We start from the raw sequence: 27,775 nt of genomic DNA on the forward strand, positions 1-27,775 counted from the left end.
TACAGAAGTCCTCAAGAAGACCCATAAAGTGCTCTGGGAGATGCATGCAGCTCCATGGCTTGTAAACGGGCACGAGAGAGGGTATGCAAAACCCTACAGGGTCCAGCCTGTCTTGCAGCTGTGATCCAGCCCTACAAACAGGCCGTGCAAGGGGAGGGCTCTAACACACGTGGGAGCTGAGCCATCACCCCCAGACCCCACAGCAATTCCTTTTACCCTCTCCCCATGCACTTGGTTGCTCGTGCACAGAACACACAACGAACAAAGCGGGGAAGTCTCCTAATATTTTTATTGTTCCTTTGATAACTGTGGATAGTACAAAGTTTTTTCCTCTTAAAAAAAAAAAAAAAAAGTAATTACCTTCACACTTCCATAAACAGGGCTTCCCATGGGAATCTGACGCCACAGAATTTCCACAGAAGCAATTTCCAACCACCATAATGCTATGTAGATATTATAACAGTAAGAGAATATTCTTGTAATTATCAACATGAAATTGGTTATCTGTGTATAAGGGTGAACACTGATCTTTTTTTTTTTTTTCTTTTTCTTTTTAGAAACAAAACCATCATTTATTAATCCAAACTACATCATTGCATTTACAACATTCATTGCATAAACTGGACATATAAAGTTTTGCCACCTCTGGTAAATAACAGACATACATTATACAATATATTTGCTGAATACATAAGTTCAAACAATATGGGTACAACAACTTGTTCATAATACATACTTAAACCATCGTGTTTAATAGTTACTAAGACACAGATCCATGAGCTACTTCGGGTCTCAGCACAGTTAATCTAAGTGACAGGAACACAGTTGAGAGACAGTAGCTGCAATGGAAGGCGAATAAAACTAACCTGTGATAGGTCTTGTTCAGACAGCGAGAGCTCCTCACGGGTCAGCTTTCTGCTTAGGAATACAAATCACACATCCATCACAGCTGACCGCGATGTCGGAAAATGTCCATGCAACCCCCACACAGAAGAGAGCGAGTCTCCCAAGGATAAACTTCCAACAGTCATTGCCTTACTTCTTTTGTCTGTACTATAGGTTTGCTATCGGAACAGAAACAAAACAAAACCCCAAACTGAAGTGGTTCTCCAAGTGCAGTTCCAGCTGCAAGTACATGGTTAGTCATGAGTCTATAACGCGGGGCCAGACTTCTAGAAATGTAGAGGTAATGCTGATCTGTCGGGTCTATGCTGAATAATCCTCCATGACGTTGGTCTTAATTTTGGCAGCTGCTTGTTTATTTACCTACTTAAAGTGTGTTTCCTCAACATTAGCATTTGTTTTTATTCGTTTCTCCCTTTTTTTCCCATTTTCCTTTTGTTTTTTTGTTTGTTTTTTTTCCCCTAAATCAGTTTTTAAACAAAGATGGACTACAACTCATCAGACCTGATGACGTGGAAGAGGGTGACATTGTAAAGTATTTGGTGTCCGTTGTTCCAAGCATAGAGGGCCCGATCCTTGGGGTTGTAGTCCAACATGGAAATGTGAGAGTACTTGTTTTGGAATGGGATGTCGATGTACTCGTAGGTGGAGGCGTTGGTCTGGTAGGCATAGTGCACCTTGGTGCCTCCCGAATAGCCGTTGGTGACGTAGAGCGTGCCGCAGATGATGAAGGCCTCCCCAGCGCTGCGTTTCGGGTAGCTGGTGTTCCAGGTCTGGAGGCTCTGCAGGGTGTTGGGGTCCAGCTTGCTGATGACGATGTTGCCCGCGTTCTGGTTGGTGGCGTAGACGGCCCACAGCCCGTTCTCATCCACCATGAGGTCGATGTCTGAGTGGCCGCCCCAGGCATAGTGGTACATGTTGTTGTAGCCGGCATAATCCAGGCTGCGAGTCTTGAGAATGGTCTCAGTTTTCAAGTCAAACCTGATAATTATGTGGCTTTGGTATTTATTGAAATAGATAGAGCCATTGTAGACCACTTGACCGGTGCCTGACCACGGGTGAGGGAGACGGTGAGAGGTAAAATTGTCGGTATTCATGAAGTCTGCCATGGATTTGTATTCGCGGACGAAGCGGTTGTTGTGGTAGCTGTCCATGTACCAGACCTGGGCAAGCAACAGAAACACGCAGGGTTAGGGAACAGCAGAGACGCATCTGTGAGGTGTGTTTCACCATTCAGAGCGAGCTGCTTGGGGCCAACCTCACTGAGGCACCTGCAGGAGGACAACACACCCAAAGCCTCCTGCGCCCAGAACAAACCTCAGGCTGCCACCCCAAACTCACCAAGGAACCGAGAGAATGGCAGAATTTTCCTGGGGGTAAGCTGGCATCTCCCCAGGACCAGCACACAGAGGGCAAGCAGCACCTTCCCTTGGCTAAACCCTAAGGAGATGCTGCCTTCCTGTCCTGGAAGCCCCATTACAATCACACTCAGTAAATTACAGCAGATGCTGTGCTGTGCTCTGTTAATTTGGCATGCAGGAGCGAGGAACACAATCGCTCATTGTCAGGGAAATGCAAAGTCCATATTGGTTTAAAAATCACACACTTCCCCATCAAAAGCTTAAACCAACACTGCTGAAATACAAGAGACAAAGACATCAAAACGTTGCTATCAGGAGATGGGAGAGAGATTTCAGATCATGATTTAAACACCAGTTCGCCAGGGACACTGTCTAGACTACTTAAAAAAAAAAAAAAAAAAAGCTTTTGTCATCTGAAACCAATTCAGAGCCAAATGCTAAAGCAATGCTGTTGATATCAAGAAGAAATATCCGCCCGGTGAGTGACACTCTGTGTGCCTTTGCTGCCTGAAAATAAGATAGGCGTCTTCTGTTAAAAATGTTTAGCGAGGAAAGGAGGTAAATGAAATGGCAGTGGGGAATGCCTTTGAGGATGCAGATTTCAGTAATGCTGTAGAGCAAGCTCCCTTTGCAAAGTGTGATCACGGCAGCTCTGCAGTATGGCTGTCTCCAGGGTCCATTCGAGCAGCACACAAACATTTACACACTGCGTGAGCGTGCGTCCCAGGTTTGGCTGCTGCGTTTGAAAGGCCAAACGAGGGCTGCGTGAACTTTGCAGGGAACTTCAGACCCCCCTCAGTTCGGCCCTGAAATGCAAAGAATGAGTGTGGCAAATTGCTCTCATCTTCCCACCCGTGCTGGGGGCGTGAGGAAGAGATCAGTAAGGAAAGCACTGAGCACAAGGCAGAGATGGGCCAGAGCCTGAAGAGCTTCCACCCAAAAACTGATTGTCTCTCTGCTGCTCCCTTTTCATTAGTTGCTATTAAATAATTAACACCAAACAACCGTTCAGTTTTTCGAGAGATAAAGAGAAGACCACAAGAACAGGAACCCTCATTATCAACGCAGAGGGATCCAGTGGCATTCTTGCTCTGGAGAAGCAGAGGTGGAAGGATGGATGCCCTCACACTGCTGGCTGGCTCTGAGCAGCCTCTGCCACACTGCTCTGCCAATACACATCAATCCCTGCGCTCAGCATCCGCCTCAGGGCTGCTCCTGTGAGACTTGCAGCTTTGCCCAGTTGTGTTCAATGATTTTATGACACGAACAAATGACCATGAAAACCACCAAACACCTCCCGGGGCTTGGTGACGGAAGATGGATATGATGAACTGCTCAGCCTCTCCCCTGCTCCACTTTGTAAGTGTGCATTTGTAACACAGTTCACAATTCATCACATACACACACGTGTGGTTGCGAAGCCTGAGCTGCGGTCCAGAGAAAGCTGCTTCTCTACACTCACAACAAAAGTAATCAGCAGGAAAGGTCACGGGCAAAAATAAAAGTAATAAAATATTGCGTTGAGATAAAACTCTCAGAAGATGTGGGAAGATTGTTAGCACATAATTAATGTACTTCAGCTGGCACAGACCTGGCTTTCTCTTTACAGATGTCACACCTAACTCCATCAGTGCTGATGGATGCAGCAGGCACAGCCTGAAGGGACAAGCCTGTCCCTCATCTCAGAACCAAACATGGGTAGCACCTTCCTGTTCTACTTCATAATTAGGATCATCTTTGTTTAATCACTGTAGAAGACAGAGCTGTCACACTGGGAGCCAGTGCCAACCAGTTGGCTGTTGGAGGGACCTCACCCTCCATCTCACTGGCACTGCTGCTTCATTGCTGCACGTCCCCAGGCAATGCATCACACCGGGGTGGCTTCTGCAGAGCATCTCTTGTGCTCATGCTGCAGAGTGCTGGTTGCTGGGCAGGCTCTCAAAATAGCTGCCCCGACAGAGCCCGTGCCGCTGCTTTCATCCTTTGATGAGGACTGCTTCGTGCAGGAGGGAATTGCCCTGCAGCCAAGGACTGTGGTTTTTGTTATGCCTTGCTGCCTGCAAATCCTCAGCAAGCACTCGAGATATTTTCCATCCCATCAGTCATGGGAAGCCTGGATTGATTTTCAGCCAGTTATTGGCCTCCTACCTCCTTGGGATCAAAATTGAATGGTCTGAATGAAAACAAAACAAAAGAAAAAAAAAAAAAACCCACACCAAAACAACAAAACAAAACAAAACAAAACAAAAAAGACCAGAACAAAGCAAAACAAATCCCTCTGGCAGCAGTCAGTTAATTCCTCACTGCAGAGCAGGTGGAGGACAGAGGACAAATGCAGTTTGATGACGTTATCAGGGATGCTGGCAGCGGAAGAGCAGCAAGGACCAACAGCATGGGCTTCTCCACTCCTCCTGGCTGCCAAACTCATGCAGTGCTTGATTTTCCTCCTTCCCCAGACCTCCTGAGGACACCCAGGACCACAGGGACCGTGCTCTTACCTTGTTCTCTCCCTCTGGGGCGAGAGGGTCCGTCATCCACGAGCCGAAGCGGGACCCCGAGGTTTTAATTGTGATTGGGTCACTTATCCCCGTCAGCTTGCCACAAGCTGAAAAAGAGTGCAAGGCTGGTGAGCACCATTCCCAACAACGCCATGCTGCTTGGGCACACGCTTCCTAACACTGGGTCTTCCCCTGCCAGACCCCATTGCCCCTCATCGCAGCGCTCCGAGAAGCTGTGTTGTTATTTAATTAAAGGTAATTAGGCTGAGAACAACTGGCGGGTGCTTTATGGTTGTTCCACATCTCTTAACAACAATTGTCCTTATCACACTGCCCCAAGAAGACAAGCCTTCCCGCAGCAGCTGCATGCTCATGCTGCAGAATAGAAAATGAGAAGAGTTAGCCAGGGTCGAGCAGCCAGGTGGAGAAATTAGCTGAACAGCTCTGCTCATTTCTGCTATAATAGAGTGGGTGCAGCCAAGATAAAAAGACAGCCGTGGCAACACATTTGTTACAGGTTATGCAAAGGAGAAAGGGAAAAAAAAAAAGTGGGAAATTATAGGTGATATCAATCTCTCTTCCTTGCAGAAACCATTGCAGGATCCTACCAGCTGCTTTCCCTGCTCTGACGTGCCTGCATGCTCAGGGGCCGCTGAGGAGTGCCCCTCCCTCACCACTGCCAGCCCCAGGAGCTAGATGTGGATCTCCATTTTTCCATTTCTTTTCTTTTTTACATTGATATCCCCAAGTTCCAGCAGAGCTGCCATTCCCACCTCCCCAAACGCTGTCATTTTAACATATGTGCACTACAGAATGACAGGTGGAGAGACTCAGTGGGACGCAGCAGGATGGGCTGTGGCCAGTGTGGGATGCTCTGCTGCTACAGGAGCACACACTGAAAACCCAGACACATCCTGCACGGAGGGGTCCTGCAGCAGCACCTCCTGCAAGAGGCAAGCAAAGGTTGGCAGCCAACATTTGGCAGCAGCCATAGTTCAGCACAGGTTTCCTGATGTCTCCGCTGGGATGCAGGCCCCGCTGGGAATGCATCCTACCCAGTGCAAGCAGAACTGCTTGGCTCAGGAGGAGCCATTGTCAAAGGGATGCAAAGGGTTAAAATAATGACTGCTTAATGTCTGGTAAACTCCCCTTGCAGAGGAGCAGCCTTCCCCTAATCACAGATCTGCTCCTTGCTGCCTTTCATTATCACTGCCATACGTTGCTGTCACTTTCTCTCTTTCCTCCCATTTCCCTGGAGAGAAAGGTTGTATAAAAGCGCATTGATTAAAAAATAAAGAAGTAAAAGGGGTAGAAAGAAAGAAAAAAAGGCAGCATCAGCTGATAAGGGTAAACTAACATTGTTTGCAGCATCTCATACATGTTTGGCACGTTCACAGCAGCTCTCCAGCACTGCAAGAGGGCTGCTCTCACACAGGACAAGGCACTTTCTAAGTGTAAATCCACCGTAAGAATCAGATACAGGCAAGACATTCAGAATGGATCTTTCTATGGGGCTAGCAACCAGTAGAAGCAGGAATATCACTGAGGGAAGAGGGGACTTGGTCTGCTGCTGCTTCCCTTGGCCATGCTGCAGTTTGGATCACAGCAGCAGCTCCCAAGCTTGGATTCTTGCATCTCCTGGCTCTCAGACTGAATCTCTCCAATATTTCACTAAAGAGAAGGAAGGCAAAGACTGCATTCACAGCTTATTTTCCTTCTGGGACCATTTTCAGTGCTGGAATGTGACCAGAGAGTCTCTCAGGGATGAATGTGCACCAGGGAAGCATGCTCTGCTGTCCATCGCTCAAGTCCACGACCTGATGGGAAGCTGCAGACAGTAGTTTTGGGGCATTCCTGGGGGATCTAATTTCACTCCATTTTCCCTTATGGGGACCCTGGATCAGAGGTACATGGGGATCTGTGTGCCCCTGCTCCTGGAAATCAGCACAACTCAGCCCCTTCGGTGGCCCTGCAGGCTGTCCCAGCTCCAAACCAGCTTCCTGCAGCTCCACAGAGCAGCAACACAACACAACACAACACAACACAACACAACACAACACAACACATCACAACACAACCCCTCCCCCTGTCCACACCAGGATTTTTCCAGCATCAGCAGCATGAGATGTGCTTCAAACTAGCTACAGCAAACGCCACCACCCTCCCAGGATGCTAACACCCCCAACATTTTCCCAGAGATCCAGCCCACCAGCCCGTGATGTTTAGCACCTTGGCAGCAATTTACCACCAACACAGTCACCAGTGCTGTGCTCCCTGGCTCTGCTCAGGCAGCACCCACCTGTCCTCCCCACCTGCTCCCAGCACTGGGGATGTGGGGTACATACCCTCACCTCCATCACCCATCCCATCCCAAATGCTTTGGGCACAGGCCAGCCGAATGAAATCCCCCTTGATTCAAGGAGTGACAGCCCCTTCCCTTTCCCAAGGCTCCTCTCAGGGTAATGGAAACATTAAAATCCCTATATAAACAGTGATCTTTAAGAATGTAAACAGCGTTAACAGATTGAACGTGCTGTTATTGATCTCTTTTTTTCCCTTCACACACACACACGACAGGGTCAGGAAGTGTTTTTGCTATTGATCCATCAGGAACGCTTAAGAAAGCCCCAAATACAAAAAGGACCTTGTCTAAAGAGAACACTGCTGAGCATCAATGCTCCCTGGAGAGGTGAGGCAGGCAGGAAAACAGCACGTGTCCTCCGCCTCCTGGTGCTCAGCCCTGCTCTAGCAGGTGAACACAGGTGAGCAGCCTTGCTGCCCCATGCAAGAACAAATTCAACTGAAGCATGCTACTTCAGTGCAGCCCTCTGAGCAGGTAATTTGCAGCAAACAACTATCTTCAGCAAACAGGTCTTACCACGTGCCAGCAAAGTGGCTGTAAGGTTGTTACCTGAATTTAACTCAATTAACTCCTATTTGCACTGGTTTGTACTGCAGAGCGATAAACAACATTGGGCATTCAGTCTGTGCTGTTTGCTGCTAAATGACCAAATAAATCACCCTCCTGGAGAGCAGCAAAGCCTCCCATGAGAACACTTTTGCAGGAGTCAGAGTGAGTCTCAGTGAGCACATCGACAGGCTGCAGAACCCCAGGGCACAAAAGCTGCCCTGAACCAGCCCAGGGCTGGTGGAAAAAGGAGCAAAGCCAAAATTTCTAAATAAAATCTAAATAATAATAAAAACACAAGAAAACTTCTTAGAAAAAGTTGCCTGCAAGACCTCTCCATCCCAGCTGCCTCAGCCTTACCTGGGCTGCTGGTTTGGTTGGATGTCCCACTGGGGGGATGGGGCAAGCCCGGAGCAAAAGGGCAAACAATGTATGGGCAAACTCTATGTTTTCAAAGCCCTGAGGTCCAGGATGGTTTTGTTTAAAGATCTGTCCTGATGTCGGCAATCCCACGGTCCAGGTGCAGCTCCCTGGTCCTGCTGCCATCCCCTCTCCCCACCTCCAGCAGCTCCTCCTGCTCCCCAAGGGAAGGGCTGAAGGTGTGGGTCATCACAGGGCACCATCTCCTCCCATGAAGCCACCTCCGTGCCCAGGGGCCTCTCCAAAATTACCATGAGAGGGAGAGCTTGGAAAGGGAGCAGAAAGGAGGAGGATGGGAAGGTGGCTGCTTGCGAAGGCCTGGGGATTATGAACTTATTATTATTATTATGCCTAGAAACAAGCAAAAGCAATTCCAACAGTGGAGACCCGCGAAATGAAACGTTACCTTGCCAAGGGTATACAGTGCTGAGAAGAGATCAGCTCTTCCTTGAAGTTACCTGAGAGTGTAATTTCATATGTGCTACCAAAATAGACTGCAGAGCAGTTAATGTGTTTAGATTACCTAAATTGCTTAACGAGAAAGTCAATAATGGAAGGAGAAATTAAATCAAGGCAGCGCGAGGGCAGCAAGCAGCGGGGAGATGTGCAGCAGGAGGCAGCCCCCTCCCTGCCCCTCTGCCCGGTGCTGGGTGCCCAGTCCTGCCCAGCGTCCCGGCCGCACCGTCATGCTCTTCTCACCGGGGGGGTTTGCAAGATGCAAAAGGAACAAAGGAGACTGATGGGCAGCCTGCACACGCACTGCTTTAAAGCGGGGTGCAGGGACATTCGCTGATGCGCCAGGTCCAGGTAGCAGACAGCTTAGACATGGATGCACAAGCAGAACGGGCGCATGTGTTTGCTTTGCATAAGCGTTCCTCGCGCTCGCGCACGTCGCCGTCCGCTTATGCAAACGCCGCAAAAAGTCACATGCCTACTTACGGGCCTGATCCTGAAGCACTTGCACCGTGAGCAACATCAGGCATGCAAGCAATCCCCAGCAGGACCGCTCGCAGGGTGAGTGTTGCTCGCAGCACAGGTGCTTGCAGGATGGCACCCGGCTGCGGGGCTCCCCTTGCAGCAAGGCGAGGCACCGGGAGATGGCCACACCGCATCTCTGCCTGCAGCCGGGAGGTGTGTTGGGACACCGATGGTGTTTAGCCAGGGCCACCATGTTGGTCTGAGCCTACCTAATTTTTGCATGCATGCACGAAGCCTTTCTTCAAGATTTGACACTCTGTTCTGAAGCTCTTCGTAGTCATAGGCGCCAATCTCTTCCTGGAGTTCGTTTAGAACTGACGTCAGATTCTGGACCTCCTCTTTAAACTGCAATACCAATTTTGCATCGGCTTTGTACTCTTCCAACACTGGTATCAAAGGCCTAAGTTCCTCCATTTTCGCTTTTATTGCCTGCAAGGTTAAAATAAGCTCGATTCAGTGCTATGCGTGCAAAAATCTGCAACACTCTGCCTTGACCTGGTTGCTTCCTACGTGAGTGCAATGTTCATAACCCCACAATTATTATCATTAAAATTACTTTAATCATTATTTTGGTCCGAATGATGTATTGGAAAGAACATATTAAACAGGCTGCAGAACACCAAAATATTTGGGAAAGGCCTTTATTTGTCATTTTTAGAATGCAACATCTTAGGGTTACATGCTTCAGATCACATACACAAAGAGTTCTTTTTTTTTTTTTTTTCTTTCCAAAAATAAAATAAAATCAAATAATATATATATATTTATATATGCATTGACAAGGGTTTCAAACTATTCATGAAATGCATCTACAATTGCATGCAAAGGAAGATCTCGGTTGTGTGGTTCAAGGTTCCTTAGTGAGATATGGTGCTAATTTGGAAAATAATCAAAAAAATAAATGCATGGTGCAAAATGCTCTGTGGCCCTCTTTTCATGGTTACATGGGAGTGAACTGCTTCTTCAGTCACTGCAGCATTGAAAAAACTTGCTTTTAAGTTAGCCCTGTAAGCAAGAAAATGAAATACTGTTGAGGATCTAGCTCGCTAACCTGCCTTATATAGATAGCCATTCATAGACAATACGGAACTAAAGAGAAAGAGCACAAGATCTCCAAACCACTCACATCTCCACACTGGCATCAGCAGAAACAAAATGCTGCGCTGTTATTTCGAGCGATGCCTTCGGCAGCAAATGAGGCAAAAATTCCTGACTGTTTTCAGACGCGCTACGAAAAGCGTAAAAACCCAAAAGTCGTTCCCAGGTTTACTTTGTGGGAATTAAGACTTGTGGTATTTTTTTTGGTGTATTTTGGCTTAGGAATTAAATGAAGGCCTTGTTTAAAGGCACAGGATGCAGCATTTTGTTGAAGATGCTTTGCTCCGGCAGCTGATGAGCAGACATAAATATGCATGCACCTACCCGTTAATGAAGCATGTCAGCATACAGCATACACCTGGTGCTCCTGCCCTGACCCCATCCAGAGCAGTGCTCTGACCCTGCCTGGCTGCTGGAGCAGCTCTGGGAGTGAAGGGGACCAGAAGTCGTCCCTCAGCCTCATTTCTCTGCATCCCATCCCCTCCTATTTCAGCCAAGAGGCTTTCCCTCCTAAGCTTTGCCTGTGGGGGATGTCTTTATTTTCCTGTTTACCTGTGCTACCTGCTGCAAGTTTGCTGGCAGGCAATGGGGGGAGTCAAACTCATCAGAACGGAGAAGAAAAAAGAGAAAGAATCTCACGTTTAACTGCAAAGGACAAGCCTGGCAGGCAGGCCAAGCAGAGGGTCCAGCAGATGGGGAAAGAAGGAGCTGGGGCGGGAGGGAAGTTCTGTGTGCCTTCTTCCCCATGTCATCTTGGCATTTAACACACTCATTAAGAAATAGCTGGCTTGACACACAGGTCAGCATGGGCAAGAGGATGGGAATCAGCTGGTGGGAAGCGACCCTGGACTGCACTAGAAATCTCCACCACTTGTGGGTATGATTAATCCAAAATATTACTACAATTTGACGTGACAGATGTTATTGGCAGCCTCTCTCTGGTAATTTCACTTGGTCTCAATGATGCTCTTGAAAGTTAGCTGCAATGGCAGCATCACAGAGAAGAATGATCTTTCCACTCCTCGTCTGCACGCGTCGCTCACCGCAGAGCGCTGCCGACACCCTGACTTCAAAACTGGGCATCCACACATCCTTCAGGTGCTCAGTTGGCCATCCTGAGGACAGCCAAAGAGCTGTAAATCCCCTTTTTTAATTGGTTTTGGTGGGGTCTGTTAGCTTGGCTGATTGCCCAACGAATGCAACCGATGCCAGAGAGAGCAGCGATGCACTGAGAGCCTGGTGTGGTTTCCCACATGCTACAGAACTGCTTGCTAAGGCTCAGCTCCTGGCTACTGCAAACCTTTGGGTCATGGCTCTTCCTAAGGAGAACAGGAGTGGGATTGGGGGTGGGAAGGTGCCTGGCTCTGCCCGCCCTCATCCTGCCCAGAGTCCTCCAGCATGGAGCCAGCTCTGACAGCTTGGGAATGCAGAGATGTAGGCTTTTACCCTATAGGAAAATGCTCTGTGGCAAGAGGAAGCAATACTGCACCCTGGCTCTGGTTGTGCTTTAGATAGGAGGGAGCTGAGGGGTGCTGCAAGCACAGCCTGCAGTCGGATTGCAGCACAGCAAGGGGCTGCTGGGCTGGGACACCACGCCATGCCTCCATTAGCAGGTTGGAAAGCAGACATACCTTAAACTGCCTTGCCAGGTGCTGCTTGTGGCTTTCTTCCACTTGCTTAAATTTGGATTCCAGTCCTCTCATCTGGTTTTCCATCTTCTCCACGTACTGTAGGTCTCGCTGGGTCCGCCTGTCCAGCACCTCTATTGACTGAGACATGTTTTGCACCTGCCAAACGAGAAGGGATGCGTTACACAGGAGCTGCAGCCCCAGCAGTGAGGCAGTGCTGAGTGCAGATGCTGCCTTTTGCTTGGAGTCAACGCAGCAAAAGGATAATCAGCAGATGCAATATTTACCAGCTCATCATCAGCATCTCTCCGTGTTATGACCCCACGCCCTAAAGCAAAGCAAACTGGTTTCATAATCACGCACTCCGCCGTGCAGCAGAGAATAACTCAACAATCACACATGCAAATAAAGGCTATAAAATGCATTCGTAGTAATGGCCTCTTCGATAGGCTGAAATGGCACAGGAACTTCAAACCACAGGATGTCTGATTTGGGCACGGAGAGCCTGTCAGGAGCACATCTGACTCTGAGAAACACTTCTGCTGAGGCACACATTATCACGTGAGCGATAACACTTCACGTGAGTGATGCACACTGATTGCCTAAGTGCAAGCTTTACTCCCAGCTAGTAAAACTTCATCACTCCAGCAGCCTCACTATTCATACAGCATCCACCACAGCCACCGCAGCTGCAGGTTGGGGTGGCTCAGGAATAACAGGTGCAGCCCAGGCCCAACTGATGCCCCTTCCTGCACCCCCTGTGTGCACATGCCTGGCCCTGATGCAGAGGTGATAGAAGGAAGCTGGTGGGCTTCTCCTGCGAGAGCTGCTGGAGCCAGAGGGGCGAGGAACAGAGGGCAACAGGAGCTGGACTGACCTGGCTTTGAAGGCTGACTGTTAGCTGATTAACTAAGATATTTGCCTCTCATTTTCAGGCTCTGAGAGGCTAAATGAAACACTGACTTAAGAAAGGACCTACGCACGTACTGAGCATTAAGCAATGGATATCTTTTATGGTCTTTGCATTGGGGGATCTTTGTATTGCACTTGGTACATCACAAAGCTCAAGGAGTGCCTACCACTGCCATAGTACCCATCGAAATGTCCCCAGTAGCACTGCAGGGCTGATGCTCGTGTTTGAAATGAATCAGGCATCCATGCCTGGTGACATCCTGGTTCAAAGCCTCTCTGAGCATTTCAGCAAAGCCCAAACGTGATCCTAAACAGTTTCTGGAGATACTTCCCAGAGCCCACGTGTCTTCTTCCCATTTTCATCCCTGGTGGAGCCAAATGCAGAAAGAAATGGGAAAAGATGTGTGCAGGTGCAATGCTTCCTCCCACCAATGGCATTGTGACTTACCTGGAAGGGCAGTGTGGGGATGGCTTGGAATGCCTGGGAGCAGAACAGGTCAAGTGCCCACCTGCATCTCTGAAGCAATCAAAACGAGCACTGTCCAAGTGCAACAACAAGAAAACTATCACAGGGAACCATTAAGAATGCATGGACAGCCTGCATCTCAAAGGCCAGCTGTGGGGAGATCTTTTGCACAACCTGTACCACTGCTCCGGGCTCCCAACTATCAGTCTCAGCAGAGGTGGAGGTATTTCTCTGAGTCCCAGTGCATTGCCCAGGCTGGATGTGTGGGGGGCTCAGAGACCTCTGTGCCCCAGGGACAGAGAGGAGAGGCCTTGGACAAGCACAGCTGATCTGCAGCCTCTCCTGATAGATGTTCTTGTTCCATTAATCCAGACCATCCTCCTCTGAGTCAAGCTGCATCTACACAGCAAAATTGTTTCAAGGAGTTGAAGCAGGCACGACTGGTAGGGATTGTACAAAATTGATCTCATTTAGTTCACTAATGCACAACCCCCAAGAGAGGCTGAGCTGGAGGCAATCAGACAAGAGCAATTCTGCACCCCAGCCCTGCAGGTCCTATTGGACAGAAGCAGGCTGCAGGGAATGAATCAGCCCCAACATCCAGGATGCTGCTCTGAATCACCTCTGGAGGAGCCTGCCTCCCCCCCCCAACTGCAGAGGAAATGAGCTTCCTCACATGTCTCTAAACTGAGACAACTAAAATTAGCAGCTGTGCTATTTCAGGATGAGCTCTACAAATTCAGCCTCCCGCAATTTGTTGCTCGTATTGTTTTCAGCCAGGCAGGATTGTGGCCAGACTTGTAAAAACTCATCTTCATCATTCCTGATCCCTGACAGCAACGTGTGCTTCATCATCTGGAGATCTACTTGTTTTCCTTCGTTAGCATATTAAGCCCTTGATCCAGCAAAGCACTTTGGCACATGATTAGATTTCAGTGAGACTGCTCCCAGTTTTAACTTCAGCATGTACATAAGTACTTTAATCAACTGAGACCTAAGGATATTGCCTCAGACTCCCTCAGCTTCATCCACTACTTGCTACCCTGAAACATCAGCCAAAGTGCTTCTTGCCCCATTGGTTGAGCACACACTCTCAACATCAAACCTCGTTTTCCATCAAGCTGATTAGATAGATAAACCCACCCTTGGGGAAAAGAGTCAACTTCAGCATTCCAAATAGAAAATAGACACAAACAAAACATCCAGTTCTGTCCTTGCCCGCTCGGTTGGCACTGAGTTGATTTAGAAGTAATCCAGAGTAGCTGAGAGTCAGTACTGGTCTGATGACTCTTGTTGGGTTTACATGGTCAGTGCTCTCATTGTTTTGAGCTCTGCTCGAGCTTCTCTGCTGATCAGCTCAGGAGGGGTAGCTCTATAAAGCCCAGAGTGGGCTTTGCAACAGGATGAATGTTTGGCTTGAGCGTGGGGTAGCTGGAGGCATCTCAAGGGAGATTCTGATACTCTACAGGAATGATTGGCAGAGAGAGGGACTCAGCCTCTGGGATTGCAAAATCCTTCCTGTAAAGGACTGCAGAAGGCAAAGTGAAGGCTGAGATCATTATGCACCTCAGAGCGAATATCAAAGGAACAAGAAGAGCTGCCGAGGCTGGAGATAAGTGCTGGCGAACAGCAAGCCTTGGCAGGAAACGAAAGCTGGTTCAACTGTCAAAGGAGGAAGCCCTCCCAGATAACAAGGCCAGAATAAAAAATAATACAAAAATAAGATTCGATTTGAAGAGAAAAACATCATCTGCTCACGAACAGGATCCCAGTGACGTGTGGGCCTGGAGGCAGCCCAAGATGCGGCCTCAGCACCTGACGCACGCCGGGCTCGGTGCGAGCCGGCCAACGATGAGCTCAGCCATGCAGGGTCAGAGCATGGGCTGCACAGTCTGTGCACGGCGAGCAGCCCCTGCTCACCTCCACTCCTGCTCCTGCTGTGTGCCCAGGATTCACCTGCAGCTCCCGTGTGCTGAAGGTATCTGGGGGTTGGCAGCTGCTGTGCGGAGATTTTCACTCTAACTGGTTTGTGCACGTGCACACACAAGAGCGGCTCTCTTCTGGCCCATTAAAGCAAGGCCTTTTTACTTCTGCAGGTGAGTGCCAGGTCTCCTGCTTTGATAAATCCAAACAGAATCACCTCCCTGGCACATTCTGTTCCTTCATCTGCTGGCAGCGAGCAATCCGGAGGTGAGAGCTTTCGCAAAACTGGAGTGAAAATGTCAGATGGGGGAAGGAGCACTCAGGTCTGACATCCTCCCTGGGGAGCTGGAAGCTCTCCTCTGCGGATGCGCTTTTCCCTTATAGAGGGATCTTCATTTCAGCTTTGGTCGAGATCAGAAGTCTGGCACCAAGAGCCTACTCTTTATTTTGGGTTTTCGATATAGGTTAGCGTAGGAGTCAGATGCAGACGGAGCAGCAGGCAGGTACCACGGCCCAGAACACACTCCCCTCAGCCTGCTCCTCCCTCCCTCCACTCATTGGCAGTCAGAGAGCTGTGTAAGGGAAAAATCCCCGAGCACTTACACCGTGCACTCCACAGCTGCTGCTCCTGCAGGGCTGCTGCACCCAGCTCGCCTGCTGTTAGCAGAGGGCACCGGGTCAAAGCCTGCTTGCTTTGTGCATGTGAGCAGCTCTGGGAGCATGGCTCCATCACAGCACTCAATGCCTCCCAGCCAAATACGCTGCCTGACCCATGGCCGCCAGGGCTCAGAGAAATAAAGCTTGAGCTTCGGGATTATTTTTAGAAGCCGATGGCACATCAGAACCGATTCAGGGCTAAGTGTTTCCTGGCTGAGCTTAGTGCCCTTATCACATAGGGAAATCAGTTTGGCGTAGGTTTAATGCGGCGATGAGTGATACATCAGCATCCTGAGAGCATCGGGGCACAAATCATTTGGTCATGCGCAGCACATGCACTGAGGCACGGAGGAGAATTACATACCCAGGGCACGAGTCCACTTACATTTTAAAGAGAAGAGCACCATTTCACATGAAACAGCATTTCTTCAATGAAATCTATTATCTGGAAAAATTTCTTGTTATCAGGAATGTGTCCCTAATGAGATCCTTTGATCTCTTTGGACAGCGGACTATTAAAAACTAATCAAGTGGACGTCAACATTAGAAGAAGACGACCACTAAGTGTCACCTCTCCGCTGTTTGATGTCGGCAGCTCGGACCGTTTTGTGTGACCTTTTTTAATATCAGCTTGGCTGGGAGCGATGGGCTTCATTTCTCTCTTTTCAAGTCTCATCTCGTTGAGGCTCATCCTTGTGTTAACGTAATGAGAAAAATTAATACATCACTATTTCTTCGTCGTTGCTGTTTCATACACTGACAGGATTCAATATCACTGCTTCGGTCTCAGCAGTTTTAACCCGACCTCGGGCCATGGGCTCTTCTCCTTTCAGAAATACTCAGACACTTGTCCTCCTGCATGATTACCACCCGCTGCACGCCCACAGGGCTCTGCCTTTTCTGGAAACGAAGGCTCAGCCCATCTCTCTCAGCTTCTCACCCCCTTCACACCATGCCAAACCGACCCCCCTCGCCCAGAACACATCAGCTGTTACCTTTTCTAATAGTTGTCTCAGCTGCTTTGTCCTGGCATCACGCGAGCACATCGTCTGCTGAGGTGCCACCACTGTGCATATACAACGTCCCTCGCTATCCTGGGCAGAGCTGTAGACCTGCCAGCTTTCCTCTGGGTTGGTAGGCAACACCTGATTAACACAGGGAAAAATGGGTTAAGAAAAGGGGAGGGGGGCTCAGCGGGGCTGTGGGGGGTGAGTGAGGAAGAGGAGGGAGGAAGCAGCATGGAGTGACAGATCTTGGAGCTGTGCAGGGAGAGGGATGCTCTGAGGAGGAGCGGGATTCACTTGTAATGCAAAAATATGGATCAGGGACAAATAAAGGAAGGGTTTGAGAAGATGAGATGGAGCACACAGGGCAGTGCAAGTGGGGAAAACGCAGCGCCGAGGCTCAGCCCTGGGTGCAGTGGGTGCCAAGCTGGCTGGCAGAGCCCGTAGCTGGGCTGTCATTGCCACACACTCAGGGTCTCCTTGACACCATGAGAAGGATGTGCCCAAACTCACAGGAAGGGCACAGTGTTGGCTGAGAGCTGAGCTGTCACTGAGAGCCTGCAGAGCTCTCCCGGAGCCGGCACCAGCGATGCGATGCGAGTTTCCCCATCCTCTGCCAAGCTCTCCTGGGGATGGGGAGGTTCTCCAGGACAACCATTCCCCCCTAAAACACTCCACAGGTCCGGACCCCACAAAGCACACAGCACCAGAGCGATGCAGCCCAGAGGAGACCACCACCACTGCTGCCACCACAGCACCCAGGACACGCTGCAGCCCCAAGCACGCTCCCCTGCCTCCCCGTACCCCTTGTGCTCTCCAAACCTCTCTGATCTTAATTTCCCTTTCGCTTTGAAGGTAGCACTGCTTTGCCAGCCAGGAGGGAAATGTTCTTCCTGCTGTATCAACGCGTTACAAATAACCTTGCAAACACCCATGTGCACACACTAGCGGACAGAACGAGTAATTCGATTCTCGAGCTAAAACAACCGGGGGGAAAAAAAAAAATTAAAATAAATAAATAAAAGCGGGTCTCATTAGCCCTGATAACATGGAAAAATCCCAGCTTCATTCACAGTCAACAGAGGCACTACGGGAAACAGCCGCTTTGAAGCGAGCTGGTAACACGGCGGCTCTCCTGTCAGGCACAGCCATGCAGCCTGGAGGCGAAAGGTAGAAAGGTACCTGTTTTTTTTTTCTCTTGCTGTAGGAAGGCAGACAGAAGGATCGTTTCCCTCAGCCAACACCGGGCTCCGTCCCAGCCCTCCAGCAAAACAGGGACGGGAAACAGAAGGCACGACCGGAATGCACCGCAACTATTCCGCGGCGTTTTCCACCCCATTAACGCCTATCGATTAAAGGCGCGGAAGCAAACGAGATCTGGAGGGACTCGCAGCTGCCGTCCCAAGATGCTTCGCCCAGCGAAACTTTGCACAATCCCGGCTGGAGGAGTAGGGACGCACCTGCGTCACTCCCGGGGCCGGGGATGGATAACCCCGCACCGCCAGCCCGCATCTCCTGCCACCCCAAAGCGCGCCGGCTCCGCAAGCCGTGCCCCCATCATCCCGGGGGACGGCATCGCTGCCTCTCCCCGTTGCACCACTCTCTGCAGCTGGGGGGGGGAGTAGGGATCGAGGGTCTCACAAGGAGACCCCCACCCTCTCCCAGACGGCCGGACTCAGGGAGAGGGCAGCGAGACACGGAGGGATGGGGGTGACCCGGGGGTGTCCAGGTGGGAGCCGCCGCGGGAGGCAGGGATGCTCCGGGTCAGGCACCCCCCCCACCCTACCCGCCACCCCCCCCCGCACTTACTCCCGTGCTGCGGTCCAAGGTGCCGCCCGAGGCCGCCGTGAGTTTGGTGGTGTTGAGCCCCACGAGGGAGGGCAGCGTCTGCGACATCCAATTGGTGATCATGGCCATGGTGCTGAGGACGACTCCAATCTTGAGTAAAGGCACAGACATGTCTGCGGGGGGGGGGTCCAGGCACCCTTCATTCTGCACCGGCGCCGGGCTCCATGCCGCTGGGGACGGGCTGCGACAACCGCCCGACGGTCACCACCACCGCCTCCTCTCGCCGCCGGCCCATCGTCCGCCTCCTGGCCGCGGCCCTGCCCGGCGCTGGCGATGCTGCTGCCGTTACCGGTACTGAAAGCGGAGCGGGGATGCCTCCCTCCGCCCGCCGCCACCGGGCGCGCCCCAACCGGAGCGGAGCGAGCGGCTGCAGGAGGCGGGACGGGAGCGGGGAGGGAGGAGCGGGGTGGGGAGGTGGGAGGGGGGCGGGTACCCGCGGAGCGTCCAGCCAGCCGGAGCTGCTGCGGAGGGCGGGGGGGGGGGGGGAAAGAAGAGCGAGAAGGAGGGGAGAAGGGATTGGGGAGGGGGAAAAGATGGGAGGGGGGGGGAGAAAAGATTTGGGGAGGGATTTTAAGGGGATGGATTTAGGGAATTGGGAGAGAGAGGAGGAGTAAAAGGATTTAGGGAAAGAGTTGGGGGGGGAGGAATACAGAAGGGTTTAAGGAAAGGGGAAAAAGATTCGGAGAGAGGGGAAAAGATTTGGGGAGCGAGGAAAAGGTTTGGGGGGCGAGGGAGGCATTTTGGGGAAAGGAAAAACAGCTGTGGGAAGCTGGAAAAAATTGTGGGGGGGGGGGGGGGAAGAAAAAAAAAACGGGGAGGAGGCGGGGAAGAGCAGCAGAGCGAGGGGCGGGGGCGGCTCCCCCGGTGCGGCGGGGCCCCCTCTGCGGCGCGGCGTTACGGCGCCCCCTGGCGGCTGCGGGCGGCACTGCAGCGGGGCGGTGGGCTCGGGCGCCGCGCGTGGGAGCATCGCTTCGCTTCTTCATAGCGGGACAAAGAGAGCTGCTGTCAGCAAAGGGGTGCGGGAGCAAAGCTCTGCCGGCCGTGTCACCGCTGCTTCGTGGTTTGTTACAGTGCCGACGGGATGGCAGCCCTGCCCGTTCATGATTTGGGTGTTCAGAGCTGTCCCAGTGGTTTTGAAACTGAAGGCTCAACCAACACGGGTCTGAGACCCTTCGAGCATCCTTCTCCGAGTGGAATTTTAAAGACCTCCGTGCAAAGCAAATGATAACATGAATACTCTGTCTTGCTCCAGAGATAAAAGTGACACCGCTTGCTCCATCTGTACAGCATCAGCCTCAGCATGATGGGACAGCCCTGCTCCAGGTCGCTCCGCATTGCCCCACAGCCCCAGCACCCCCAGCCCCCTCAGTGGGAGTCTATCAAATAAACCCCAAATCTGCCCTCTCCTGCACAGTTCCTCACCTGACAGAGTACCTAGGGGTAGTGGGGTCACAGCCCCCTTCCTACAGGCTGTGAAGGCACTGAGGGGTGCCCCGAGGCTGTGACCCACCAACATCCTTTACATAGAGCATCCAGGCTGCTGTGCAAGTCCCAAACAGCAGGGAGCTGTGTGCCCTGGTATGCATTCACTACATCAAGCTGTTTCCGCAGAGTGTGAGGCAGTTTTAAGAAAAGCACTGACACGAATGCACATTCAGCAAGTCCACCAGGTGGAGAAAAAGAGATGAGTTAGAGCCTGAGCACCAGCACCTGGTCAGATCCTGTCCCTCCTGACAGCATGGAGCAGAACCAGATACTGTGCGTGCCACAGGCTGCAGCAACCCAAATGTCCTCCCCATCCTTCACTCCCCAGCCCTGCTGCCACTGCCCTTTTCCCTGCTGTTCAGAACAAAGCAGCTCTAACCTAGGTGAGGCAGCCAGCAAGCAGACGGACCTGCTGCAATGAAATCCATGAGAAAAGCACTCCTGCCTCTGAGTCACACCATGTCCTGCTCCTGAGTATATTACCTCCATCCCATCGAATATGCTTTGCCCAGCACAGATTGTCCTCCAGTTTCTGGGCATCCTTTCCATGGCAAAGCTGCTGTGAGCTCATGCAGCATCGTGCCTGCAAAGCGGCCAGCACCAAGGAGGTGTTTCAGGCAGGAACAAGTTCTTCAGGCAAAAGCCTCCTATGGCTTTGACCTTTTAGAGAAATAACCACATCTCTCATTCTGCTCCAGTTCAGCTCAGGTGCCCATATTCTCAGGCCCTGATTGCATGTCTGATTTCATACCGTGTAACACTGGAGTGCTCCGTTTATATCATCCTAATGCTCATTCTGAAACTAGGTTTGGAAGAAAAGTTTGTCCCTTGTATTTGTTGGCTGCCAAGTGCATACAAAGTGGACTGGACCAACAGACACCTCATCGTTTAAGGCTGCATTTAGTAAGAGGAAAAAAGCACAGCCTTGCCGTGGATTCCATCAGAACTAAAGGCAGATTCGATTCCTGCCATTGCATGCAGATGATTTCATCTGTGCACCTTTCAGATGCTCAGCAATGCTTTAAACCTCCTGCAGGCGGGGATGGCAGGGCATGGAGGGACAGCAGCCATGTGTCCCATGGCTCAACCCATCCCCAGCTCAGGGAGCAGCAACATGGGTGAGAGAAACCAGGGTGAGTTTGTTGCTTTTGCTTCCCAGATCTGTGAGACAGCCCCAGGGAGCAGCTCCTGGGAGTCTTTGCTGCTAATGCGCTGTTCTCCTGTACACTTTCAGAATGGTCAGTGTTGTAATGCATTGACTCCAGGAGCAGGATGCCCTGAGCCTTCAGAAAGCAGCCTGCACCATCACAGAACCTCCCAGAGCCACCGAGCCATCCGCAGCAGGGCTGTGCAGGCTGAGCCTACTCCAGCAGGTCTAGAGCAGAGATCTGGCACAGAAGAAACTCCCCAAACTGCTTCTGCTTTCCTCTCAAGGATGAAGGCAGAGGTGGCTGCCACAAACTGAGATACTGCTATTGCCCCCATGATGTGCTGCAGTCAGCAGGCAGGACAACCACTTCTGTCACCTCCATACCTGAACTAAATGACCTGTAGTCACCAAAGCCTCCTTCCTGCTCCATCCGCTCCCGTGGCTTTCAAAGCACGAAAGCAACACCAACAAAACGACAACAAAACCCAGTAAGAGCACTGTGCTCATGCAGGACACCTGGCATTGCCCTCACTCATACTAGAGCAAATCAGGAGCAATCAGGGAGGACTGGCAGCATTCACTGATAGATATTCAGGGCAAAGCAGTGACACAAGTAATGATGTTAAGCTCACTGTGATAGCACTGCTTTTGCTGAGCTGGTTGAGTTCACCTTTATTCTGATTGCTCCATTTCTTATCGCACAGAGCGCTGCATTATAAAAACCAGCTCCTGGATGGCCCTAAACTTTCCAAGTCCTGATGCATTTACTGTAAGCACCCTCCCTGAAAGAGCAGCTGAAAGCAGGCAGTGAGCAGCAGGAGAGGACGAACTGCTGGGGAACAAAAGATCCTATTTGCATGCATATGCTCTGAACGCAGAAAGAGGAGGGGAGAGAGAGAAAAGCAAATAATAGACTTCTAAAATAGCTGCCTGGTGGAAAATTCCACTGCTTGGAAGATTTGCTTTCCCTGTGATCGTGGGGAAATGGGACCGTTTGCCTCAATGACACCCTATGGGGTCAGTGTTGGTAAACGCAGACACGTGTGTGTGTGTATGTGCGTGTGTGTGAGTGTGCAGCACACGGCGGTCATTGTCTCCCTCTCCTGGCTGGTTCAGAGAAGAGGTGCTGAAGTCTTTCTGTCCCTCTCACGCTTACCCGGAGCTGGCTCCCGGTCCCCAAGATCGAAGGCACGGTGAGAGGGAAGGGGATGCTTTAAAATACAGCCGTACTACAAACCTCTGCCGGCTCTGTGCATCCCCCCTGCATCCTGCCAGCCCCTATTCCTGCTCCATCTCAGGTGCTGTGCTCCTGAATAGCAGCATGGACAGCCCGACAGCGTGCAAGCAGTGGGGTGGAACAGACCCCATCACCTGCACCGGGGACAGGAGGCATCCAAAATCCCTCTGCACCATGGACCAGGAGGGCTCAGAGGAGCTCCCAGTAGAGGAGGCACCCAGCCCACACACCTGTGGAGCAGCAGACAATTTTTTGGTGTGACTTCAACATATCAGGACTGCTGGAGCAACAAGCATTTCCAAATCTCCCCAGTCTTTGAGTGTGACTTTCCAAATTTCCTCACCCCTTCAATTGTTTTTGGCACTCATTGTGCTACCATCATGCACACAAACCTCAGCTCCGGAGCTGGACCCCATCATCCCAGCTCTGCACCGGCACAGAGCTAACTATTCCCATCACAGGCAGGACACAGAAAGCCCAGTGCAGCTGCAGGAGCTGAGACAACTCCTTCTGCACACAGACCCCTCAGCAATCTTCCCCTTTTCTCATCTGCACAGCGAGTAGAAAAACTCTTCAGCAAGAGGAGCACACTCCATGTGTTACAGCAGAACAGACTAATCCCCTTTACAGGTCTTCGCTTCACTAAATCTGCATTTAGCTGAAGCTGCTCTTGACATTAAACCCATGTTCTAACAGTGAGTGCCGACACGCAGCGGAGCTTCTGGGCTGGATCAGAGCCCGTTAAAGTCAGCTCAGGTTCTGCAGGCATGTCAGTGGGTTCGTGTTATTGTAATGTTTTGGTTGGGAATGATGATTTTTGTTGGCGTGTCTCCCTGGGTCAGCCACACGCCTCCAGTCAGAGAGTGCCTTTACACTGACAACTCGCTGCTCGTGTTCCTTGAGAGAAAACACAGCGCGCTTCTCTGCTCGCTTGCTGCTGCACACTCCTTGACCAAAGCACAAGCCACGTTGTTGCCCTGCTGCCCATCCATCCTGAGACCTTCTGCATTTTAACCAATTTGGGATGCTGCCTACCAGTTGGGATGGAGAGGGGCCTAGCAGCCAGGGGCTGGGCACTGACAAAGGGCCAAAACCCCAGAGAGAACCACCAGGAGGTCAGGACCTGACCTCAGCCTTGGGACAACAGCAGCAAGCACTGTCTGTGGTCTGCAAAAGATGGAGGGTTCAGACTTGGAGGTGCTCTTTCCCCGTGGTTGGGATTTGCTGGCACTAAGAGGCAGTGTGGTTGCTGGGTTTTATCTCCCCAGGTGCGATTTTCACTTTTCTGGGGACAGCTTAACCAACTCAGCTCATCCCAAAGCTCTCACCTGAGTCACCTGCAGGCAGCCAGCCCCAGAGGGATGCTCTATGCTTGGGGCTCCCTGTCCCTGCCCCATTCCCTTTTGTCTGTAGCATCCTCACAGCAAAGCAAAGCCAACACTGATCACTCATAACTCAAGAACTAGCTTCTTCCATTGCCAACACGACCTACAGCCTTCATTTATCTAATTCACTCAGATAGTAATTAGTTTTGTATTACTTTACACAGCGATGCTAATACTGATTACAAGGGCTGATAACTCGAGTAATAAATACAACCCAGGGCTGAAAATTACCTTTCTTTTTTATTGGTTAAAGCTGAAGTTAGTGAAATGAGACACAAATTGGTTTATGAGATGAGGCAGCTGCCTCCTGTTACAGGCTGCACAGTTGCTGCTTAACCCTACCAGGTTCCAACAGCAGAGAGAAGAGCTCAGAGCAGGGAAGGGGAGGTTGCAGGGAGAGTGGTATGGGGCCACACAGCTTTAGGAGGGGGCACACGGTGCAATCCCAGCCCTGTGGGGCTGGCAGCTCTCTCCCTTGCCTTGAAAGCAACCCCAAGAGACCTGCTATCCTTTTAGGAAAACCAATAGCAAATCTTTTTGTTTGTTTGCTTTATTTTTCTTGACCTGAAGAAGCACCAACTGCTCAACAACTCCCCGCTCCAGGAGTGCACTTCTCCCTGTGTTGTTTCAATGACTACTGGGGAAGAAAATATCTGAGCAGCAGCTGCACTGGGAAACTTTGAGGAACGCAGAGGGTTTCTCTGGTGACAGTCCAGAAAAGCCAGCACTAAGCCTAAGGTATGACAAACAGACTGGGGGCCAGACAAACAAGCATACAACATCCTGTACCCCTCTCTGCCAACACTCCTGGCTGTATTGCAGCATCCAAAACTCTCTGCCCTGGCAACTCTAATCTGCACACGACAAGCAATAGGAGGGGGGGAGGGAGGGGTGTAGATTCTTAGAGAGTGTAAGTTGGCTCTGCTTCTCACAGCCACCAGGAGAGCTGCCCTGGAGAAGAAGAGCAGGAGAAGAAGCCCGGTCGCTTTGCACAGGAAGCCCTCTTCGTTTTGCAGCCAGGAGGAGCCCCAGAGCATTGTGCAGGACTCCTACTGCCCCCAGCGCAGGGATTTCTGCAAAGGGCCAGGATGTGGGGGAGAGTGTGAGGGCAGCTTCCTCTTTTCTCATAAAGATAAAACCACCATTACCTCAGGGAGGTCCCAGAGCCCTACGAGCTCCCATCTGGGTGCAGTCACCCTTCCCCCCTGCTGAGGAGCAGGGGGACTACTGGAGGATGCTGCATTACAACCCCTTGATGCCCATGAGAAGAGTTTTCCCAGCACAGTGCTGGCTGCAAGGACAGCCACGTGCTCCCCTTCACAGCTGTCCCTTTCCCCATTTCTTCCCTTCTTGCATGCTGGCCTATCAGAGACACTGCAGCAAGGGAGAGGAGGGGATGGCAGCAGCTTCTGCACTGACAGGGAAAGCTGCCTAAATCAGCAACCTGCCTCCCCGAACCTCAATCCCTCCTCCCCTGGCACAAGATCTCCGTAGGGGATGGGAGAGACTCCACACATGCAATGGAGATGTGAATCTGGCGCTGAATTAAACACGGAAGACACCGAGCTGGGCGGTGCCCGGGATGAAAGGCATATTTGGGGATTGCATCTGGCAGCTGTGCTACTGAAATGAGATGCTAAAACTCTGAAAGGGCTCTGCAGTGCCAAGTGAGGTAGCAGGCAGGATGGCTGCGTGCCGGCGAGCGGGGCCTGGCAGAGCTGCACCCTGCAGGCAGCAACCCAGCACACCATCCTGGCTGCATCCATCCCAGCACAGCCACAGCTTCAGCTTCCAGCAGGTCTGGCTGGGAGCTAACTGCTCAGAGTCAGCCAGCAGCTCTCAGCCCCGCTGTTCTCATCCCCTGCTGCCACCCCGATTTAAAGTTGGGTGGAAAGTTGGCACGTTGCATGCACAAATAGGAGAAGCAAGGGAAGGAAGGAGTAGCCAGGCACAGCACAAGACTGGCTGTCTTTGCACAAAGACAAGACTGACAAGGACAAAAAAGGGGGTGACAGCACCTGGGAGGGTGCACCAGTGGGGCCCACGGGTGAGCTGCCGCATCTGTGAGGCAGGAGGTGATGCTGAAGGAGCAGTGGAGTGGGGGGACAACCCTGCAGTGCTGCTTGTCTCCCCAGGCTGCTGCCGAGGCCCCGCAGGATGCCTCTTTCTGCAGGTTTGCAAGCGATGCTGGAGGCTCTCCGGCTGCTTTGTCCGGCACAACGCATGCGCAGTGCCGCACACATCCTCACACACAATGGGCTTCTCCTGGGCACTCACTCGCAGTTCTCATTCCTTCTCACCCACAGTCTGGATGTCAGTGCCTATCCTGTCCTTCCCCCTCCCCCAGCACTAATTATTTCCATCCCTGACCTCCTCCGGAGGGCTCCATGCAATTAAGGCAGAATGGCTCAAGTCAGAGCTATCGAGGGGGGGGAGGGCAGCAGAAATACTCTGAGGGTGCAAAGCCTAAAGGAGAAACTTCAGCAATAGGGCAGTGACGAGAGAGCACTGTCAGCTGGAGAAAGGAAGAAACAATCTGCATGCAGCAACCAGGACAAGAGCTCGGCTGCTAATTGCTTCTACACGAGGAAGCCTCCATTCCCCTATTAATAGCATCTTTTTCTTTCTTTATTCTCGCTCCTAGGCAGCATCACAATTAACCCCCCAGTCTAGAGCATCCTCTTGCAACTACTTCTCTTCGTTTCCCTCTGCCTTTGAAAACAAAGGAGCACCACCTCACCACCTCGCTCTCCCCCCTCCCCCCCAACAGTGATCTTAAAGGAGTCAATCGGAGTTTGATTGCCACTCGCGAGGGATGCGCTGGTGCCTCCCCTCCCGCTCACTCCGTCCGAGGGCCGGGCAAGGAAAAGCAGGCATTAAAATCCCATTAAAGAAAAAAAAAAAAAAGAAGGGCGGAGAGAGGGGGATATGAACGAGATGCTCACCTCTCCCACGAGCCACAGATGGAAACACTGAGGGACATTTAAATGTCACTTAAATATATATATATATAAAATAAATCAGCAAAACTACACCCACAGGAGCAGCTGCGGGGAGGGGGAGCGGCGATGGGCACCGCAGGGCGATGGGACACGCAGACTGAACTTCGCCTAGACGGGGGGGGGGGGCACCCACGAGCCCCGCACCCCCGGCTCCGGGCTGCCAGCATCTCACCTCCCCCCCACCCCACCCAGCCCCGCATCCCGGCCGCAGGGTTTCAGCACCGCGGGAATGGGAGGGAGGGGGGGATGGGAGGAGGGGGGCACAGAGGTGCGATTCGCTCTACACGAGGTTTGGGTTTTTTTTTTTTCGGTGCGTCTGTGTGCGCTGTCGAGGTTTAATAGAAAATGGCGTTGGGGAGAAAGGATGGGGGGTGGGGGGGGGGTAGGGTGTCGGAAAAGCAAGAGAGGCACCTACTTGAGTGAGTTCTGTGCCCATCAGGATGAGGAAGAAGAGGGTGAGGAGCTTGCTTGCCGGTTGCATGTCTCGCGGGCAGCCCTAGGCACCTTGCATGCAGATCGCAGCTCCGCCGCCCTGCGCCGATCCCCGCGCTGCCTCCTCGCTCCCTTCTCGTCGGGGTGTGTGTGTGTGTGTATGTGTGTGTGTGGAGGGGGAGGAAAGATTTTAATTACAAATTAAAAAAATAATAATAATCAAGAAAAAAAAAGAAAAAAAAAGACAATAAAACGCGATTAAAAAAAATAATAATGAAATAACAATAAATGATCCGGGCGACTCTCAGCACCCCCGGGAAGCAATGCAAGAAATCTGCTTAGCAGAGCCTTCACTTTGCATATTTATTGGGATCCCGGTTGCTCTCCGTGCTGGCTCCCCGGCAATTTTTTTTATCCCCCTCTTTTTTTTTTTTTTTTTTTTTTTTTTTTAATGGCTCCCCTGATCGAAAGGCATTTGCG

At 51.4% G+C, this 27,775-nt stretch overlaps 1 protein-coding gene across 2 annotated transcripts; it reads right to left on the reverse strand.

The window, feature by feature from the left end:
- Positions 1–1,350: 1,350 nt before the first annotated feature.
- OLFM1 (olfactomedin 1) lies at positions 1,351–27,462 on the reverse strand. Of its 2 annotated transcripts, none has more exons than XM_065737336.1 (6): positions 27,279–27,462; positions 16,748–16,897; positions 11,798–11,953; positions 9,278–9,497; positions 4,763–4,869; positions 1,351–2,066 (listed from the first exon to the last, which is right to left on the reverse strand). In XM_065737336.1, exons 1-6 carry the CDS (start codon positions 27,342–27,344, stop codon positions 1,392–1,394), a joined length of 1,374 nt encoding a protein of 457 aa, XP_065593408.1. In that variant the 5' UTR covers positions 27,345–27,462; the 3' UTR covers positions 1,351–1,391. The 2 variants fall into 2 exon arrangements, with proteins under 2 accessions (XP_065593408.1, XP_065593407.1); XM_065737335.1 differs by lacking the exon at positions 27,279–27,462 and adding an exon at positions 18,566–18,951.
- Between the last annotated feature and the right edge of the window lie 313 nt (positions 27,463–27,775).

The sequence above is a fragment of the Cyrtonyx montezumae genome, unplaced genomic scaffold (assembly GCF_038088225.1).
Source record: "Cyrtonyx montezumae isolate F1298 unplaced genomic scaffold, pur_monq_1.0 scaffold_20, whole genome shotgun sequence".
Classification (NCBI taxonomy): Eukaryota; Metazoa; Chordata; class Aves; order Galliformes; family Odontophoridae; genus Cyrtonyx; species Cyrtonyx montezumae.